At 38.6% G+C, this 21980-nt stretch overlaps 1 protein-coding gene across 1 annotated transcript in view; it reads right to left on the bottom strand.

Moving 5' to 3' along the window:
* Positions 1 to 214: 214 nt before the first annotated feature.
* The window catches only part of MAP3K7CL (MAP3K7 C-terminal like), a 95334-nt gene continuing 73568 nt past the window's right edge, over positions 215 to 21980 (bottom strand). Inside the window, 2 exon segments of the mRNA XM_063640647.1 lie at positions 215 to 1390; positions 16452 to 16567. Coding sequence (XP_063496717.1) covers positions 1210 to 1390; positions 16452 to 16567 — 297 coding nt within the window. The 3' untranslated portion in view covers positions 215 to 1209.

The following is a 21980-nucleotide window of genomic DNA, read 5'->3' on the forward strand; positions in this document are numbered from 1 at the left end:
GGAAAGAAAGAAAGGAAAGAAAGAAGAAAGAAAGGAAGAAAGAAAGAAAGAAAGATAAAAGAGAAAGAAAGAAAGAAAAGAAAGAAAAAGAAAGGGGACTTCACTTCTTTTTTTTTGCACATGCAAATACAGCTAAGAACCAGTTTTGGAGCAGAGCTAGGTCATCCCAACGTCTAGCACAAAGGAGGTTAAGAAAGGAGTAAACTAGAAACTGTCAGTTTTGATCCATGTTTAATGAAAAAGAAGTTACATGAATAGAAATGGACATATAACAAAGAGTTCAATTTGAGAAAATGTGGTGATAGGTAGAACAAGGAGAAATTGTTTCAATTCTGAATTTACTTGCATATTCCTATTAGCTGTTACTGATCTAAAACATCTCCTTAAATCCAAAACAAAACAATAGTTACAAGTTCACTGATGTTTTCATGGGCACTCACCCAAGTAATGTCCAAACAATATTTTTCCATGTCCCCCCTCCCCCAGAACACACACAGGCAAAGGCAGAGATGTTTACTGTGAGGTCACATGGCATGAAGCAAATGCAGCCTTATCTGTTTATTATTACAACAGCCAGTTAGCATTGGCAAATGTGCTTTGGTTACAAACATGGTTTCTGCTAATAATTTCATGAAGAAGCTTTTAGCATGTGTGACCATTTATTCTTAGTATAATCAATCATTGAAGGATAAAAATCAGATTATAAAAGTTTATACACTGGCGAATATAAATACATGCAGAGAAGTTTCTGAGAGTTTAAATTTGAGTATATTTGAAATATTAAAGGCATGAAATTTAAAAATACACATATGTGAAACTACGGTGAACATGTTACGGGTTTGTCACATGGCTTAACTCAGCTCAAACCATGATTCTTAGCTGGGTCAGTCAATATTCTATTTTTATAATTTTCTACCCTGTTGTACAGCATGATCATATCTTCCTAAAAAAGAAAAAAACATATATCTTTGGAAAAGAAATCTGATCTCCAAAAACATATACTAGTAATAGTTTCACATTAATGATCTCATTTAAAATATCCCTTCTCTCAAGCCAGAAGCTGGCAAGCAGTAAACTCATTATAGACAGTTGTCATGTGGGTAATACAGAGAAGCAATAAATCTGACTCACTATTCGTTTAAAATAAAAATCTTTTGGCCAGCACAAGGCAGTCATCAACCTCGTATGCTCACACTGAAAAATTTAAAGTTAGGACGAGCCCTGCCTCTTCTGATACTGTATTCGAAGTTTCTCCAGTTGTTCCACACATTGAGACTGGGCCAACCTCAACGTCCGATTCTCCTCCGTCAGAGCCTCGAATTCCCGAACCAGCTCAGCAGCATCCACCTTCTCCTTTTCTGCCTGATCTAACTTGGCAATGAGCTCCTTCCTGAAGATTCGGGGTAAAGGGCAGGAAGAAGCACAGAATTCAATACAAGCAAATTAAATTATTCAGTAATAGCATGATGGAAGTAGAATGATTCATTCTGCTGTTCTGAATTTTTTCCCATCTCTACTTGCCTCCCATGACTTTCATTTGTCCAGCTTTGGAAATTTCATATCCCTTTATTCTAGCACCTCTACCAGACACTTCCAAAATACTAACTATACACCAAAAGTCCCATAGGTTCTTTAGTAGTCAAAAACATGATCATTTTAAAAATACAAAAAATTGTAAAAATAATTTAGAAAAAAATCTGTGTAGAATTTTTCATAATTTAAGATGCTGCCTGTTGTCTTGTAGGGAGGACAACTATCGTTTTCTCTTGGCTGAGTCTTTGTCCCCCAAATTCAGTTGTTATCTTCCTTTGTTTCCCTTATCTGAGTTGAAAAAATCTCCGGTAGACTTCTTTGAACTACAGAATCCCAACTCTCTCCTTGTAGATATTACCTCCTATGTTTCTCCCTAATCCTTACATATATATTGCAGCCCAAATTAACAAAACAATGTGTCCACATTTGATGCTGGCCTAACTACAGAATCCCAACTCTCTCCTTGTAGATATTACCTCCTATGTCTTTCCCTAATCCTTACATATATATTGCAGCCCAAATTAACAAAACAATGTGTCCACATTTGATGCTGGCCTGACTCCAGAATTGAGGAAGCAGGCTGAAGGTACTGTAGGAAAATTGTAATGACAACACTTTAAAGAAAGTAAGTTCTTAGTTAATATTTGTAAATAATTCATTGATGTAAACACACATAATAAGGAGCTAAAGGCTGGGCACAGTGGTTCATGTCTGTAATCCCAGCACTTTGGGATACCTAGGCAAATGGATTGCTTGAGTCCAGGAGTTTGAGACCATCCTCAGCAACATAGCGAGACACCGTCTCTACAGAAAAATTGGGAAATTAGCTGGGTATGATGACTGACAACTGCAGTTCCAGCTACTTGGGAGGCTGTGGCAGGAGGATCACTTGAGTCTGGGAGGTTGAGGCTGCAGTGAGCTATGATTGTGCCACTGCACTCCAGCCTGGGCAAAAGAGTGAGATCCTGTCTCAAAAAAGGAAATAAAGTAATGAGCTAAAGATCTTCAGTCCATGTGTAGATTTAATAAACATGACAACCCAGAGGATACCACGTCTGTCTCCGTCATGGAGGTCAGGTGACCCTAACCTAGACAAAATCTAACTGAATTCTCCTTTGCCTTACATTTCTTCCTCCTCTGTAGGGCAAAAAATAGTTGGTAAATGTCCTTCACATACATAGTTTTCTAGATGAGTTTTCCAAAGGGAAGGCTTTGTACTGCTGGTGTTAACATTAGATGATTGTAGGTTGTACTGAAAGCTTCATTAGACTTTTGAATTAAATTAAATAAATGTGTATTTTTAAATACAAACCAACACATCTAACCCATGATTTCAAAGATCTTGTGCCCTAAAAGGAGGCTAATTAAAAGAAGATCTATGTAAAGATGACTTACAAAAAAAGTTTGAGTCAATAATAATGTAGATGTGGAAGTATCTGGAAGTTACTTCATGATCATTCACAGAAGTTGTACCCAAATGACCAAAACTTAGGACACACTGCCACCAGTCTCAGTCCCAAGCCTTCTCCTCCTAGGTTCCCCCTACCCTGAAAAGCTTCTGAGGTTTTACGGTTGTGTTCCTAGGAAACAGTTTTGAACCCTTGTTTTAAAGTAGTAATAACATTGCTTTAGCATAAAATACGCGCGAATACTATCTTCCTTACATTCTTTCATCACTACAGTTGGCCACATTTCTAAAAGCCTCTCCTCTTCCTTCTTCCACTGATCAGATACTGATCTGACACTACATAATATGAAAAGAAAGGAAAACACATATATTCCTGAAAAGCAATAATATTCAAGTTTATATTGGAAATAAGCCTGTGGCCACTGGGAACAAGGGGCAGGGAGGGAGGGTTGCTCATCAAAACACAACCTGTAATGTTTCAATAATCCAGAGCTAGAAAACAGCCTGACCATCTCATTCAATTAGGTTTCTAAACATGTTTTATTATATAATACTATTAGTTAAAAAAAATTGAACACAAACCCAAACTACTTCTACATATGTCTGCATATTCATTCATAAATTATATACCTGCCAATATATTACATACATTATAAAGCATACCCAAATATGGATATGTAACAGGATAAGACTGGATGCTAAACCTGGGGGGTGAAAGTCTGATAGGGAAGAAAATATTTACGTAACCTCAGTGTCTCCTACAAATTACTTAATTGAAAAGGGAAATGTGTGATGAAAACTGGAAGGCCACTTTCACCAAATGACCAAAGTTGACACTGCTAGTCATGAGATAAACAGGCATCACATGCACTGTGAAACACACATCATTTCTGTGGTATTCCTGCCAAAAATGTACAATCTATATCTAATAATACAGACAAAATCAAATTCAGGGAAATTCTATAAAATTGTTAACCTGTGTCTTTAAAAATGTTAAGAACTCCTCCATATTTACAGAAACCAAAAAAGAAAAAAAAAATGACAACACAGGCAATGTGCTCTTCTGAACTGAAAAAAAATAGTTTTGAAGAACATTATTGGGAAATTGATGCAATTTGAATATGGACTGTGAATTAAATAATAATACTACATCAATGCTAAATTTCTTGATTTTAATTATTATACCATGGTTAAATGAGAGAATGTTATTGTTTTAGAATATACTTACTGAAGTGTTTAGGGCAATGTGGAGTATGATGGTGGGTGTATGTATATACACACATATATGCATATGTATACATACATGTATTCACACACATATATACATACACATATGTATATATATATGTGTGTGTGTATGAGAGAAAGAAAACCCCAGTACTGTCGTGGGAGGAAGAATAAGGCACAACTGGGGAAAGTTTAGTAACTGGTAAATCCAGTAAAGGATATATGGGAGTGTTTTTTGTTTGTTTTTTTTTTGAGATGGAGTCTCACTCTGTCACCCAGACTGGAGTGCAGTGGTGTGATCTCGGCTCACTGCAACCTCTGCCTCCTGGGATCAAGCGATTCTCCTGCCTCAGCCTCCTGAGTAGCTGGGACTACAGGTGTGTGCCACCACACTTGGCTAATTTTTGTATTTTTAATAGAGATGGGGTTTCACCATGTTGGCTAAGCTGGTCCTGACCTCAGGTGATCCTCCCGCCTTGGCCTCCCAAAGTGCTGGGATTACAGGAGTGACACCGCACCCAGCTGGGAGTTCTCTATACTACTTTTGCAATTTTTCTCTAAGTTTGAAACTATCAAAATGCAGTTATCCTGAAAAAAAGACAAGGAGTAAATCAGGATAAAAGTTCTAGTATTTTCTTCCTGCACCCAATGGCCTGCCTTGGATACCCGCTTTGGTGTCCACGGAGCAAAACCAGATATTAGGAAGTGTCCAAAACTGGAAGATAATGTCCATCACTGATATGCATATAAACAAAGTTCCTTTGGGCTCTTACTGATTTTTGGATCTTCCATGCTGTTTAGAATAGAATAGGCTCACAATAAATACTTACTGAATAAATAATTGAAGAAAAAAGTAGCTCACAGTAATTTATGTTTTAAAAATGAGGAAATAGAAACTGAAAGTGCTCCATTTAAAGGAAAAAGTCACATAGCTAATAAGAAAGAGCCAGAAATCAAGCCTATCTTCTGATTAAATGTTTATAGAGTTTTGTCTCCCTAAGCATAGCTTAGGTAGTAAATGTCAATAATTAAATATTGATTAGTAAAATTCCTCATGTAATTATTTTTAAACATTAATGAGTAAAACCTATATAAATTAAAAAAAAAAAAGAGGCCAGGCACAGAGGCTCACACTTGTAATCCCAGCACTTTGAGAGGCCGAGGTGGGCAGATCACTTGAGGTCAGGAGTTTGAGACCAGCCTGGCCAACATGGTGAAACCCTGTATCTACTGAAAATACAAAAATTAGCGAGTCATGGTGGTGTGTGCCTGTAATCCCAGCTACTCAGGAGGCTGAGGCAGGAGAATCGCTGGACCCTGGGAGGTAGAGCTGCAGTGAGCCGAGATCACGTCACTGCTCTCCTGCCTGGGCGACAGAGTGAGACTCCATCTCAAAAAAAAGAAAAAAAAAGAGAGAGAGACATGCTTTAAATCCCCTGTACATCAAACAGATCATCTATTCCTGTTCTATTTTTCCCTTCAAATTACTTGTATCATATAAACGATTTAGGTGGACTTTGCTTTCAAATCACAGTCTGGGAGGTGGTGGTAATGGGGATAACAATGGCTATTTCCCTGGCTCCATATCTAACCTCATATAAAACTCCTGAAGCTATCTGTCATTAATTTTGATTGTCAGAGATAAAAAAATCAGAAAATCAAAGATTTTTACAATTTGAAAGAATAGTCTAAATTGTCTAGTCCGATATTCTTGCATTGGAGAAAGTCAATAATAATTTCTTCTTTACTGGAACCCAGAAGACTCAGTGGATATGTTTCTAAATTAGTGTCATGTATTTGATAAGTAATTGTACAGACATCCAGTGAAAACTGTCAAAACGTCTATTGTTTCCTGTCCAGGACCTATTTATATAGACATATTTATGCTCATCCATTAGCAATTCATAATTAAACCTTGGCACATCAAGCTACAAAAACAATCTTATAAATAGATGATCTGAAGAACAAATCAATATTTATTATAGGCTAGAATGTGGTTCTGCCTTTGATTTATTGGTTCTATTTGTATTGTTTCCTTCAATGTAATGTAATATGGGGGTAGAAGACCACAGTTAGAGAGATCTTATTTCTGCAGTCATGAATCTGTAACATAGCTTTCCACATGATGCCGTTCAATAGCCTAAAAGGTCATAACTTTGGAGTCCACCATAGCTCATCTGTTGTCCCCATCCTAAGCCACATGCCTGGAAAGGTTTTCAGTTACTAAAACAAATAGGGGAAGGGAAAGTCTAAGTGAATTGGTTAAGAAAACTTTCAAACTTTATGGAAATTAATTCCAAAATTAAGGAGATTCTTTATATTGCAGGAGTTTGAGACATGGATTCATCACTGGAACAGATATTTATCTGTGCTGAGGAGACCACTACAAGGGATCTTGGCCCTTTCAAAGTTAACTAAGGACTTTTATTTGGGAAAGGCAAAATTTTAGAGAGTTTGGCCCCAGTGAGCTAAAGAATTTGGGGCAATAATATAATAAAATACCTTTATCATAGGGAGAATTTTACTTTTAAATAGGGATTTAGACTGTATTGTTGGTGGATCTTGAGAGATTTATGTCCAAGTAAAAGCATTCATACACAGGAGAGAAGGAAGTGATGCCTCAAGATGACAGAAAGGATGTCAAAGTCTACCTTCATTTTATCCAGGTGGAGGAATAATAAATGATATTGAGCTGAGATTTCCAATGCTCAGTCTAGAGTATGTTGTTGAAGCCGTACAAATGCTTAATGCATGAACAAATGTACTAGTATCTATTGGGAAGCAAAGGGCAACACTGCACCTGTGCAGGAGGAAGTCAGACTTGCTCCAAAGCAGGACTTCTCATCCTTGGTACAACTGACATTGTGGGCCAGGCAATTCTTTGTCGTTGGGCACTGTCTACACATTGGCATTGTAGGAAGTCTAGCAGCAACCTTGGCCTCACTCACTAGATGTCAATAGCAAACCCACCCTCACCCCCAGTCATTACAACAAAAATGTCTCTTAAGTATTGCCAATGTAGGGTGGGCCAAGTGTGGAGAATTTCCCGGTTAAGAACCACCACCTAAAGGAAGTGGAGATTCCCACTATCAATCAACCTGACAAGAATTAATCCTGGGACAGGAAGAAAGTGAACGGCAAAAGGTTTCTTCATTCTGCTTCCCCAGAGATTGGATTGGAGCCTCTTTCCTTAGCAAGGGAAACCTACTTAAAAGAGCTCTCACTGAGAAGAGTAAATATGCTGTCCCTTTTAACTCACTTAACGCCTGAGGTTGCAATTTTTTGAATTTGAAAAATTAGACCTTGGCAACGACCTTGAGCAGTAGGATATAAATAACTCCCACATTTGGTGTTCCAATAATGGAACACTAGGCATAAATTTAATATAGTTTCGGGCAGACAATTAGGTGTAGAAATACTTGGGAATGAAATTCCCATTAAATGACTGGGCTGCACGTAATTATGTGGTGTAAAATACCCAAATCATTATGATTGGGGCATTAACAGAAAGCTTAAACTCACAGCCTGATGGCATCTGGGATATTGAAATTTCACAAAAAACTAAATACTAAAATGAAAGAATACCTTTGGCTACATCTCTGTCTCCATAAACAAAGTAAAGAACTGAGGCAGGCCTTTGCTCTTGTACTCATTTGCTCAGCAAGTATTTATTGAAAGTCTGTTACAAGCCAGGCATGTCTTCTATTCTTGCTAGCCAAGTCAGTCTTGGGAAGCGCATCTCCAAGGTGGAAAATGAACTCAAATCTCATATCTTACCCAGAAGGCATCTTACTCATATCAGACATCATAGGAAAGAGAAGATAGAACTTTTCCCCACATTACTATATATCCTGCAAACACTTGTGGAGAAATATCTCCACTTACTGTGTATTTATGATAACAAAAATGTAATTTCTGGAGGCTGAGTAAATATTTAAGAAAAATATCTTAGGTATATAACAGTGAGGTTTGGTTTTCAGTGTTACCTTGCTGTGGAATCCTTTTTCAAAGAAAGTCATACCCTGAAGGGATGCAAATAAAACAGATAAAATTGGTCCTTCACTGCCGGGTGCCGTGGCTCACGCCTGTAATCCCAGCACTTTAGGAGGCCGAGGCGGGTGGATCACGAGGTCAGGAGATCGAGACCATCCTGGCTAACATGGTGAAACCCTGTCTCTACTAAAAATACTGGGCGTGGTGGTGGGCACCTGTAGTCCCAGCTACGCGGGAGGCTGAGGCAGGAGAATGGCGTGAACCCGGGAGGTAGAGTTGCAGTGAGCCGAGATCACACCACTGCACTCCAGCCTGGGCGACAGAGCAAGACTCTATCTCAAAAAAAAAAAAAAAAAAAAAAAATTGGTACTTCTCTGGTTGATCTTGGTACAGTCCCCTGCCTGACACCCTCTCCCTCCACAATCTGTGAGAGACTCCTCAGAACACAGTTTAAAAGCCTCTGCCTTTGAGAATATCCTAAAGAAATAAATCATTCTGGTTAAACATAAAAAAAAACATTAAAATCTCCTGTTATTACAAATCTCAGAATAAATATGATGACTAAAAACAAATCAAAATTCCACTAATTTTAGTTCATGCCTTTGCAAATTACATATGCACCCTTTTGCCCCATCCTGATATGTTCCCCTAGATGAGATGTTACTCCCCTAATCATCATTTTATACATTTTAAAAAAACATAAGAACATAAGTCTCACATTGATTTTGATAGCCTCATATGAAAACCCCTTTCTGATGTTTTGCCTGAACACACTAAAATTATGTAACATTTTTCACCTCAGAAACAAAAAGACAACCAAATTAAAAAATGGGCAAAAGATCTTTGAGATATTTCTCCAAGAAGACATAGAAATGGCCAATGAAGCATAGGAGAACCTGTATAATGTCATTAGCCATCAGAGAACTGTAAATCAAAACCACAATGACACATTGTTTCACACCCACTAGAGATGGCTAGAATCTAAAAGGCACAGGAAGTGTTGGCAAAGATGTGGAAAAATTGGAACCTTGATACACTGCTGGCAAGAATATAAAATGTCAACCCCTTTGAAAACAGTCTGGCAGTTCCTCAAAAGGTTACACATTGAGTTATAACACGAGCCAACAATTCTACTGCTAGGAACCTACTCAAGAGAACTGAAAACATATGCCTACCTCAAAAATTGTACACGAATGTTTATAGCAGCATTATTACAATAGCCAAGAAGTGCAAACAACCCATTAAATGTTCAATAGCCTATGAAAGGATAAAATATTGTATATTCATACAATGGAATATTATTCAGCAATAAAAAGAATGAAGTACTGATGCATGATACAAAGTGGGTGAACCTTAAAAACATTATACTAAGTGAAAAAAGCCAATCACAAAAGATTACATATTATATGATTCCATTTGTATGAAATGTCCAGAATAAGCAAATCCATAGAGACAGAAAGTAGATTATTGGTTGCCAAAGTCCAGAAGTCCAGGGTCGGTGGGGAGTAACTGCCAAAGGGTGCCAGATTTATTTCTGGGGTGAAGGAAATGTTGTAAAGTTGGTGATGGTTGCATAACTCTGTGAATATACTGAAAACCACTGAATTGTAATAGCCAGGATATAGGATCAGCCTAAGTGTCCAAGTGTCCATCAGTAGAAGAATAGATTTTTTAATGTGATATATCTATACAATGGAATACTATTCAGCCATTTTTAAAAATGAAATCCTGTCATTTGCAACAACATGGATGAACCTGGAGGACATGATGCTAAATGAAATGAGCCAGGCAGGGAAGCACAAAGACCACATGATCTCGCTCCTATGTGGAATCTAAAAAAGTTGATCTCATTGATGTAGAGAGTAGAATAGTGATTACCAGAGGCTGGGGAGGGTGGTAGGGAGAGGGGTATGGGGAGGGGTTATTCAATGGGTAGTTACAGTTAGACAGGAGGAATAACTTCTGATGTTCTCCTGCACAGTAGGGCGACTGTAGTTAACAATGATGTACACTTCAAAATAGCTAAAAGAGAGGATTTTGAATGTTCTCACCACAAAGAAATGACAAATGTTTGAGGTGATGAATATGCTAATTACACTGATTTGATCATTACACAATGTGTCCACGTATGAAAACATTACACTAGACCCCATAACTAAGTACAATTACTACATGTCAATTAAAAACAAAATAAAACTGGCCAGGCACATGGCTCAAGCCTGTAATCCCAGCACTTTAGGAGGCCGATCACTTGAGGCCAGGAGTTTGAGACCAGCCTGGCCAACATGGTGAAACCCTGACTGTACTAAAAATATAAAAATTAGCCCAGAGTGGTGGCACACACCTGTAATCCCAGCTACTTGGGGGGCTGAGGTGGGAGGATCGCTTGAACCTGGGAGGCAGAGATTGCAGTGAGCCAAGATTGCTCCACTGCACTCCAGCCTGGGCGACTGAGCAAGACTCTGTCTCAGAAAAATAAAATAAAATAAAATAAAATTGTTTATAAAAAATATATAACATGAGGATGCAAAGACATAAGGATAATACAATGGACTTTGGGGACTTGGGAAAGGGTGGGAGAGGGGTGAGGAATAAAAGAATACACATTGGGTACAGTGTACCCTTCTTGGGTGACAGGTGTACCAAAATCTCAGAAAACATCACTAAAGAACTTATTCACGTAACCAAACACCACCTGTGCCCCCAAAACATATTGAAATTAAAAAATTGAAATGAATAAATAAAACAGTCTTCAATCTGACTTTTCTAAGAGTTTGTCTATTTTTCTGACATTAAGTTAATCTTCTAAACACCAAAGTACCCAAAACAATATTTCATACCAAAAAAATAAATAAGTGGTTTCTCTACTGGACAAGATAAAATGCTTTATCTGGAACAAAGCAAACTTTACAGTTGATTGTAGTTTAATAATATACTTTTAAAAATTTCTGTCAAACAATTTGGTAATAGATTTCATTTTTTAAATTTTTCTAAATTTGGTGATAGATTTCAAAAGCCATAAAATGTCTATATCTCGCTTCAATGACTTTCATATTACATACGCAAAAAGCTAGGTATCAACATATAATATTTATGGAAAAAATCATGTTATACATTCCATGTTACTGTATATGCAATTATATTAAATGTCTATTCACATGCAAAAGGCCTAGAAAGAATTAGATAAAAATGATAGCAGGAGTTCTTTAAAGATATCAGAATTCTTGGTAACTTTTCAAAGCTTTCCAGAAAGTCCTTCCCACCTTTTTCGCACTGAGAAGAAAAAAAAATCAGTAAAAATATAACAAACCTCTCGTACATCATTGGTCATAAGCCAGAAGTGATTCTTTAAATTGGATTCAGCCAATGCTGAGTTTATAATCCTAGAAAATGTTTGACTCTCTTTCTCCATTCAACAGATATGATTTAAAATAACAGTTTCAGCAACTCTTCTCATCACGCCTCTTAAGACAAATTCTCCCAAACTTGATCCAGGGAGACCTCCTCTGGAGATGAGAGAGAAGTTCAGTTTGGAGTTCAAACCTTAAGCAGTGTCTGAACGACTCCAATAAAGAAAAACTCTCTTTTAAAATACCTTAGTTAGCGTCTCTCTTTGCATCTAGCACATGCCAGCCAAGCTAGAGGCAACATAATCAGCTACACTTTATGAAATAATGAGAAAGAAATTCTCAACAGAATCATCAAAAAATGGAGAGCTAACTACTTGGGTCAAATTCATTTGGCCCAATATATCTTGCTTGAAAATAAAGACTGTTCAGGAAAAGATCTGTTGCAAAATGAATTTCCACTTCAGTAAAGTCTTAACAAAAATAACGATCATTAATAATCCTTGGAAAACCAAGCTCATGTATTTATAAATATAGATATTACCATATTTCCCAATTTAACAATTTATCCTAGCAGTTCTTTTTTTTTTTTTTTTTTAGATGGAGTCTTGCACTGTCACCCCGGCTGGAGTGCAACGGTGTGATCTAGGCTCACTGCAACCTCCACCTCCCGGGTTCGAGCAATTTTCCTCCTAGCAGTCCTTTATTGCTGATATTGACTCTGTAATACCAGCACTGAGGTGGAAGGATTGCTGTAGGTCAGAAGTTTGAGACCAGCCTGGGCAACACAGAAAGATGCCATCTCTTTAAAAAAATTTTTTTAATTAACTGGGCATGCTGGCATGCGCCTGTGGTCCCAGCTATTCAAGAGGCTGAGGTGGGAGAGTTGCTTGAGCTCAGGAGGTTGAGGCTACAGTGAGCTATGATTGCACCACTGCACTCCAGCATGGGTGACAGGGCAAGATCTTGTCTCAAAAAAAAAAAAAAAAAAGGAAGAAAGGGGCCTGTTAGGCCAAGAGCTTGGTGTGAACAGGGGCTCAGTGACTGGAGGACCCACCTCCTGCCCCGGGAGAAGTGAGGAGGCCAATGTAGCTGAAGTTGAGGGATGAGATTGGAAGTTTTACAGAGGTTCCAAGGCATCCCCAGGTAGGTCTTGAAATCTATGCCAAGAACCGGCTGTCATTTTCTAGCAACAAGAAACCCTAGGCAGGGAAACTAGTTACAATATTGCATCAACCAAGATCTCAAGTAGTAAGTCCCAAGCCCAAATGGTAGAAGTGAGAATGAAGAAAAAGGAACTTAAGACTTCATGAAAAAGAAAATATATATATAATGAAAGAATTTGGCCTTGGCCCTACATCTAGCCAATTATTTAGGGAGAAAACTTCAAGTACTTTGGGGAAGGAAACAAGATGAGTTCTGCAGAAACACACACAGGCATATAAGTAATTAAGGAGGGGGTCTGGCCCACTTGTGTGTGGTCTGGAAGGTTGCATCAAATACCACCACTAGCCTGCTAGGCATGTTATTTCTAGAAGTTGACTTTTCCTTTTTTTATTTTTTATTTTTTTTTGAGACAGAGTCTCACTCCATCACCCACGCTGGAATGCAGTGGTGTGATCTTGGCTCACTGCAACCTCCGCCTACTGGGTTCAAGCAATTCTCGTGACTCAGCCTCCTGAGTAGCTAGGATTACAGGCGCGTGCTATCTACCACTCCCGACTAATTTTTTTGTATTTTTAGTAGAGACATGGTTTTGCCATGTTGGCCAGGCTAGTCTCGAACTCCTGACCTCAGGTGATCCGACTGCCATTCCTCCCAAAGTGCTGGGATTACAGGCGTGAGCCTCTGCCCCTGGCCCCTTTTTTCATTTTAATATTGTTGTAGCGGTACCCAGAGTTATCATTGCTTTCAACACAAACAGCAAGGATATGTTTCAAACATTAGATAGGAGTCACTCTCATGTCATTATCCTACCATATCACTTTTTTTTTTTTGAGATGGAGTTTTGCTCTTGTTGCCCAGGCTGGAGTGCAATGGCACGATCTCAGCTCCCTGTAACCTCCACCTCCTGAGTTCAAGCGATTCTCCAGCCTCAGCCTCCCAAGTAGCTGGGATTACATGTGCCCGCCACCACGCCAGGCTAATTTTTGTATTTTTTAGTAGAGACAGGGTTTTGCCATGTTGGCCAGGCTGGTCTCGAACTCCTGACCTCAGGTGATCTGCCTGCCTCGGCCTCCCAAAGTGCTGGGATTACAGGTGTGAGACACCGTGTCTGGCCCCTACCATATTTTTTTTTTAATGCAACATAAAAAAACTTACAGAACATGTAATTTAGGGGATGAGTATTGCATTTCCAAAAAAAAAAAAAAGCTACACACAAATTTAATTTAAATAACAAAGTCCTCCAGTACCTTCAGTCTGAAGAGTTTATAAATAGAGACATAATTACTGGGGATTTCTCTATCATACCACCACACTTCACACACACACACACCAGAAGATACATTTACAGGCTATTCATCATATAGATCTTCTTTGACTTCAATATGGGCCACGTGATTAATAATCCTCAATTCCTTCATGAAATTTTTTGTAGGACTCCAACTGTGTGTAACCATGCAATCTGAGTATTCCAAGCAACTTTATCAAAACTCTTAGAACAAAAAGAAAATAGTCAGATATAGGAGAGAAAAGCTGTATTTGTGACCTCCTAATAAACATCTTTTAATCCCCTGTAGCCAAAAGTCTAGATACAATTTTATGTTTGAAGCATGGCAAACCAAGCAAGGAAGGAAGGGTTTGTAAGGTACTAACTGAGGTCTTACAGAAGTCTGGCCTCAAAACCCATACTGTCCACCATCATGCTATACTGTCCGACCACCATTCTGGGAGTCTCAAAAAAATTCTAAGGGGCCGGGCGCAGTGGCTCACGCTTGTAATCCCAGCACTTTGGGAGGCCGAGGCGGGCGGATCACGAGGTCAGGAGATCGAGACCACGGTGAAACCCCGTCTCTACTAAAAATACAAAAAATTAGCCAGGCGTGGTGGCAGGCGCCTGTAGTCCCAGCTACTCGGAGAGGCTGAGGCAGGAGAATGGCGTGAACCCGGGAGGCGGAGCTTGCAGTGAGCCGAGATTGCGCCACTGCACTCCAGCCTGGGCAACAGAGCGAGACTCCGTCTCGAAAAAAAAAAAAAAAAAAAAATTCTAAGGATTTCACAAACTTCTCAACACAAAATATACCTCATCTGCTTTTTGTAAAAATTAAATTTTGTGTGTGTGTGTGTGTGTGTATTTTTTATTATACCACCACACTTCACATACACACACCAGAAGATACATTTATTTACAGGCTATTGATCATATAAATCATCCTTTGACTTCAATACTGGTCACATTATTAATAATCTTCAATTCCTTTATGAAATTTCATATCTATATTAATGAAAATAATAATCATTAATAACCCTTGGAAAATCAAGCTCATGTATTTATAAATATAAGATATAACCATATTTCCTAATTTAACAATTCACCTTAGCAGCCCTTTATTGCTGATATTGACTCTGTAATACCAGCACTTTGAGAGGCCACGGTTGGAGGATTGCTTGAGGTCAGAAGTTTGAGACAAGCCTGGGCAAGATAACAAGATCCCATCTACACACACAAAAATTTTTTTTTTGAGATAGAGTCTCACTTTGTTGCCCAGGCTGAAGTATAGTGGCACATGATCTCAGCTCACTGCAACCTCTGCCTCCCAGGTTCAAGCGATTCTCCTGCCTCAGCCTCCCGAGTAGCTGAGATTACAGGTGCCTGCCACCACACCTGGCTAATTTTTGTATTTTTAGTAGAGACAGGGTTTCACCATGTTGGCCAGGCTGTTCTCAAATTCCTGACCTTAAGTGATCTACTCGCCTCGGCCTCCCAAAGTGCTGGGATTACAGGCCCACATGGGCCACTGCGCCCAGCCCCCACAAAATATTTTTTAATTAGCTGAGCATGGTAGCATGTTTATTTCTTCTCCCCTTCCTTTTATTAGGGTAACACATGATATATAAGAAATAAAGAATCACAATATGTTTGTGTTCTGTTTCACACATTCAACAATAATTTACTCAGCCTCTAGGTGCCTCATATCATACCAGGCTCCAGGAATCTGATGGTGACAACACCTGACTATCAGTGCTTTTATGGCACTTACCACCTAGTAGGAGATGTAATCAAAAGGAGATCTAATCAAAAGATCCTAGTAATCAAAATATCTCATTAATAAATGGGAAATCCCAACCAGCTAGTACTGTGAAGGAAAGGTGTCTACTCTGATGCTTTGAAAGAGAATGGGATTCACTGGGGTAGGCATTGGCGGAATCAAGCGCAATTAAAAAGAAGGATTCAGAAACAAAAAGTTATAAGTGAGTAAAATCAGAATGCTTTAATTAATAAAACTGTATAATTCTCTACGGCAGAACTGTAATAGTAATAAAAGCTATCAAGATAAAAACTTACCCTACTATAAAATGTAGTCAGTCAACTAATACATTTACATTATTTTGAAGAGCTATCCCAGTGGCTTCTTCATGTGATGTGGGAATGCCATCATTTAAGCAGAAATTAAAATTCACACCAAGCCACAGTGCTCTGCAGCCTCTGGGCACATTTACGGACAACATAGTGTGATTTTGGGTGGTATTTTGGCATTTTTAATTTCCTGAACTAAAATGTCTTATTTAAAAAATTAAGTTTTGAGTAAGAAGCATTCCTGGTATTCCTTTTGCTACTCCATAAAGTAAAGCACTTAATCTCCAACAGCACCACTTGAATCATTGCTATAACCCCCTTGCCTCCCTGTCATCCACACACTCAGCCTGTCCCCTGCCCACTACCCCTGGTCCTTGCCCAGTAGGCAGTGCTCAAATGTAGAGTGAGAGGGGTAGGTACTTACTTCCTTTGCTCAAGCAGGGCGATTTCCTTTTTGACCTCATGATATTCTTCTGCTATTTGGCAGTGCTGTTTGAACACCTCCATGGATTCCTCGGAGTCATGACAAGGTGGCAGGGGCTTCACAAACAACAGGAAGAAATTAGTCCATTTCTTTGCATCAGGATAGATTACCAACCATTTTGCTCTGCTGATGTTCTTTAAACGAAGGTTTTTTCTTTTTCTTTTTTTTTTTTTTTTTTTAACGTGAGAACAGCATTGTCAGTCAACATTCAACAGAGTTCAGCTGATTCTATTTGACCGAAAACAGAGAGGTGGACAGATAGTCTCCATATTCCTCTCCCAGTGTCATTCATGGGCATCTCAGGCCTGAGCCAGAGCCCTGAAATCCATTACATGTCAGTTACCCGCCATGTGATGGAGTAAAAATAAGTCTCCCAAGGATTCTACAGTACTCCCTGGAAATCTTAGACTCTGCTTTAGAGAACAGCAGTGGTGGGGAAATAGTTCAGTTGTCTGTTTCAATTACCCCTTGCTTTCTGTTTCTGTAGCCAGGAGGTATAATCTCATCTTGCAGAGTAGAGAAGAAAAGCTCTCTTCTGAGAAATGCATCTGACCTAAAGAAAGATGCTGAACCAGAGATAATGCTTGCAAGGATTAACCAACCTGTAAGAAAGGCCAGATCTCCCTCCCCCTAAAAAAAAAATCTCTATAAGATTCATGTCTCTCTTTTTCTCCCATCCATGAAAGAAGCAAAGGCCAGTGTGGCAAGCCTTTCTGACTGCAACATGGTGAAAACTCTACCTCTAGTAGTTATTTTTAAAGAACGAGTTTTCCCCAAGTTTATTTTTCTAATTTCTTGTTTAGCAATGCGTGATTAAAAGTACTACTTTTAGGCCAAGTAGATCACTTGAGGCCAGGCGTTCGAGACCAGCCTGGTCAATATGATGAAAACCCATCTCTACTAAAAATACAAAAATTGGCCAGGCATGGCGGGGCGCACCTGTAGTCCCAGCTACTTGGGAGACTGAGGCAGAAGAATCACTTGAACCCAGGAGGTGGAGTTTGCAGTGAGCTGAGATCATGCCACTGAACTCCAGCCTGGGTGACAGGGCGAGACTCCGTCTCAAAAAAAAAAAAAAAAAAGAAATACAGAAATACTAGTTAAGAGTTTTTTTTAATCATTCTTTTCAATTACATATAGAAAAAAGTATATAAAATCTGAGAAATATCAGTTTATTGTGAAATAGGCTCTTCAATCTTATCCTTTCTTCACAATGGTCTCTCCCTATATATAAACTATGTATCTGACAAGGTCATATTGTCACTAATTTTATATTAGGAAATTGAGAACTAATGAATTTTTTACTATTTGTTCCTCTCATTATATTCTTCAAGGACACAGATTTCTGTGGGTGTCATATTTATTTCTGTGATCCCTCCCATGATGTAACAGAAATTCAGTAAAGTTTACTGTCTGATTGATAGATAAGATGACCTTCCCTATTTATCATGAGGCCTCTGAGTAGAGATGTTTAAAGGAAATAAAATTCTAAATTGATTTAGATCAAATTTACCTTCACGTGGAACATCTGTTATGTCCTAGTTCATGGAAAATCTAATAATAATCATATTAGCTAGCATCTTTCTCTACTGCCCATGAACACATTCACAGCATAAACTCAGCCTGTTGGAACCGTTATCCCTTTCTATACGGGATTAAATTGAAAAATAATGCACAGTAGTACTACAGTATAACTCGCCCCATGAGATAAAGCTGTTGCCAAAGGAATTCAGAACTCCTGGCTCCTCCAGTCTGTGCCCCAGAAATCGCTACCCACTCATCAATTTTCACCTGTTACACTGGCAACTTACCAGGTATAACAGTAAGGGGAATGAAAGCAATTTATTCTGGGCACCATAGCCAAGCTGTTAAATCATCTGTGCCCTGTTAAAGGATTTGCCTCCTGGAAGGCCCTAAGACTCTACACATCAGATCCTGTCCTTACAAGCACCACATGGGCTATACTCAGTTGAAACAAGAGCTCAGTACATGTAGGTACCTGAACCATGAATTCAGCACAGTTAACTGTGACAGCGAAAAACTTCTAGAACTCTGCACAAAGGATTCACAACTTTAAGAGAACATAGAGAGCAGTCATGTAAAGGGATATATGTCTTTTGCTGCTGTAATTTTTAAAAGGAAAACTGTAAAGTACATTAATAACTTTCTTAAGAAGGGAGAGGCCTTCCCTGCCTCACCCCCAGGTTGCCACCTGTAATGCTTTTTACTAAGTGGGAAATGTTGTCATTTGTTCTTTTTTTATTATTGGCACCTCTTAATTGTGGGAAATTCAAAGATGTTATTATCTATAGGTAGCGTGATCATGCCACTAAGGGTATGTGATGATAGGTAGTACATATTTCAAGATATCCACATGTGCTTTCAGCAGCATGATCATGCTATCTATACATAATAATATTTTCAAGACTTCCCATCACAAAGAAGGGACAATCAGAAAAGAATAAGCCTAAAATAATTTGTATCCAGTTTTCAGGGAGTACAAAGATTCCAGGGGTCATTTCAGCCTCTGGATCCTGAAAACTAAGCTTTCAACTTGACATATAACTCAGCACCACTTCAAATGCTCCCAGTTTGTATGAAAATATTAAACAGCAATATAGATTTCTCTTTTTTAAGCAAAGAGGAAGGTTATATTGCGTAACCCACCAAAACATTGTAAAATTCTCTCATTAGTTGCCATAGGAAGAGGGAAATAAGGAATTGTTGTTTAATGGGTACAGACTTTCTAGTTTGCAAGATGAAAAAGTTCTGGAGATTGGTTGCACAACAATGTGAATATACTTAACACTATCAAACTGTACACTTAGAAATGGTTAAGATGGTAAATTTTACCATATGCATTTTTACCCATAATAAGAAAAAAATTAATGCAAAAAAATTATTTCATTAAACCTTTCTGCTGTCTCTAGCCCATCTTCTAAGCAGCACTACCACGGTTACCTAGGAGAGGCTGACTCCATTTGTACTCAATCTTTCCCTCTTTCTCAAATTTCTCCCCAGAGAACTACAAATTTCTCACCCCTTTATAATCTCAAGCCATTCACTGGTAACCCCAAACATTGTTGAGCAAATCAAAGCGCTCTCAGGTCAACAGAATCCACTGTTCTTAGAGGGCAGTTGACATCATTGGCTATTTACCCCAGCCCAGGAAACTGATCAAATCATTTGCTTAAATATATATGGTTCTCGTCCCAACAGGAATTCTGGTGAATACAAGTATTAAGATATTCAGGTTTTATACCTAATATAAAAAGTGGCACTATAGAATAATGTGATGTGTTGTTCCATGTAGGATGGAATAACTCTCATTGCTTTGTGATATAATGTGTGTATGTGTGTTGTATCATCAGGTCCTGACTGAGGGTAATCCTCTCTTACCTTACCTTTTGAGAGGTAATCCCTCAAAATAAGAGACAATATATGGCCAACAGTATTAATCAAACACAAGCTCCTGCCTGAGGAAATCGATTCCTAGAATTCAAGAATCATATTTCCAGTTTAAAAATGGAGCACCAGTACGCTTAAGTAACATGACATGTAAAACACTGGCACTCATGAATTAATTGGCTGTACGTGGGTTTATGTAACACATGCTCAAATTAAAAACTGAAAAATAACTTAAAAGAATACCCATGGGTAACTAGATGAAAAAACATCTATTAACTTCTTGGAATAAAAGTAACACTATTTCAGTTCTCATTGCTTGATTTTGACTATTCTTGTCAGAGAGATTTTCATAGTTATAAGCCCATGCTGGGAATGGATATATGATAAATAAACTCTTAATGTTGATAGTTAATTTTTTTTCACATCAGGAGGAAAAAAATTCCCTTGTTATTTTCTCCACAATGATGCTACATCCTCCAATTTTGGATATACTTATCCCACTTTCCTGCTTAAAGAATGAAATACTGCACTCCAAAGAAAAGGAATCCAAAGATAGTTGAGTTGACAAATTGAAGAATAAAGATACTGCTAATGTACTAGAGCACAAATTCTGTGTGGTCACAGCAGTAGCTTTTCAGATGCACTCCCTGCCATCGTACCTGGTTTACTATACAACGCAGCCAGTTCTAAGGAGGTGAAATTAAGACCTTCTCCTAACAGTGCCACAAGCCAACTTTGAAACACATATTTCCAAGACACAGATTGGGGCTTGGGTGAGGTCACAGCCCAGGAGGAGATACTTCCTCCTCACCCACTTTTCCTCCATCTCCACCTCCTCCCACTGCCGCCTGAGGATGGAGCTTGCAAGGACTTAATATTTCATGGCAGTGCAGCGCGAAGGAGCTGCTACTATCTCTGGTATCCGCCCCAATTATCAGGACCGATTTAACAAGATGAAGTAAGAGAGAAACCGCAGGGTCCTGTTCCAAGAATGCCAGCTTGAGCCACATGGTGCTATTCTGCTCTCTGCCTGAGCTACCGGTTCATAGCAAGCTCCTCCCGAAGTGGATTCCACTCCCTGGAACAGGCCCCATGGGGAAGGACCCAGCCAAACCACCCTCGGCTAGGAGCAAAGCCGGCTCAGGCGTTTCCGTTTTCTATTTGGCTTCTGCGAATACTACTGGCCCCATCCTCTTCAAAAATGTAAGAATTTAATTTTCCTATCCCAGCTTCTCACACACGAGATATATTTAGGAAGCTAAACATTCTACACTCACTGAGCAGTCTTTGTATTTATTCCTTGATTCTCAGGGTTACCTACTTTGGGGAAAGATGGGGGTGTCTGATTTAAATTTACATCACATTGTAATGTCTTAAAATTAACAAGCATCGTTTGTTAAAACTGAGAGGAAAAACACAGTCCATGCTGATTTCGATATTTAAGAACTCTATTATCTTAGAACTTTAAATATTTTAAGAACTGACATTTATATAGTATCTACATTAAAGTACAAGTTAAGCACTATCAATTATACTACAGAACTTATACATCATGTTACATTAAAGTATATTTAAGTCATTTCTGTTGACACAAACAATATCAAAAGGAGAAAGAACACAAGAGTAGCAAACTTTTTGAACAAGCCATACCCAAATGACAACTGAGCTTCTCAAAACAAACAAACAAAAAATTAAAGACATTATTGAAAAGCTCCAAAGTATCTATATATGTTTTCTGTGTGGACACAGCAATCAAAGAAAAATTGCAGTATAAGATACTTTTCAATGTGTGTATGAGAGAAAACGTCAGCTACGTCTGATGCTTCCTATGAGAATATACCCTAACCACATTTCCAGATGGATGTTAAAGACCAGTGTAGCAGAATCCTGGAAGGCTAGACTTCTTCATTTTCTATCATTTTCATTTCCCAGATGTTAAGCAATATATTGATGCAAAATCTAAAAGAAGTTTCCGGAGAGGCTGCTCGGATAACAGGATATTATGGTACACAACTGAAGCTACGAAATTGTTTATTTGTGGAGGTGACATCAGTTTCTGGA

Source organism: Symphalangus syndactylus, chromosome 5 (genome assembly GCF_028878055.3).
Source record: "Symphalangus syndactylus isolate Jambi chromosome 5, NHGRI_mSymSyn1-v2.1_pri, whole genome shotgun sequence".
Classification (NCBI taxonomy): Eukaryota; Metazoa; Chordata; class Mammalia; order Primates; family Hylobatidae; genus Symphalangus; species Symphalangus syndactylus.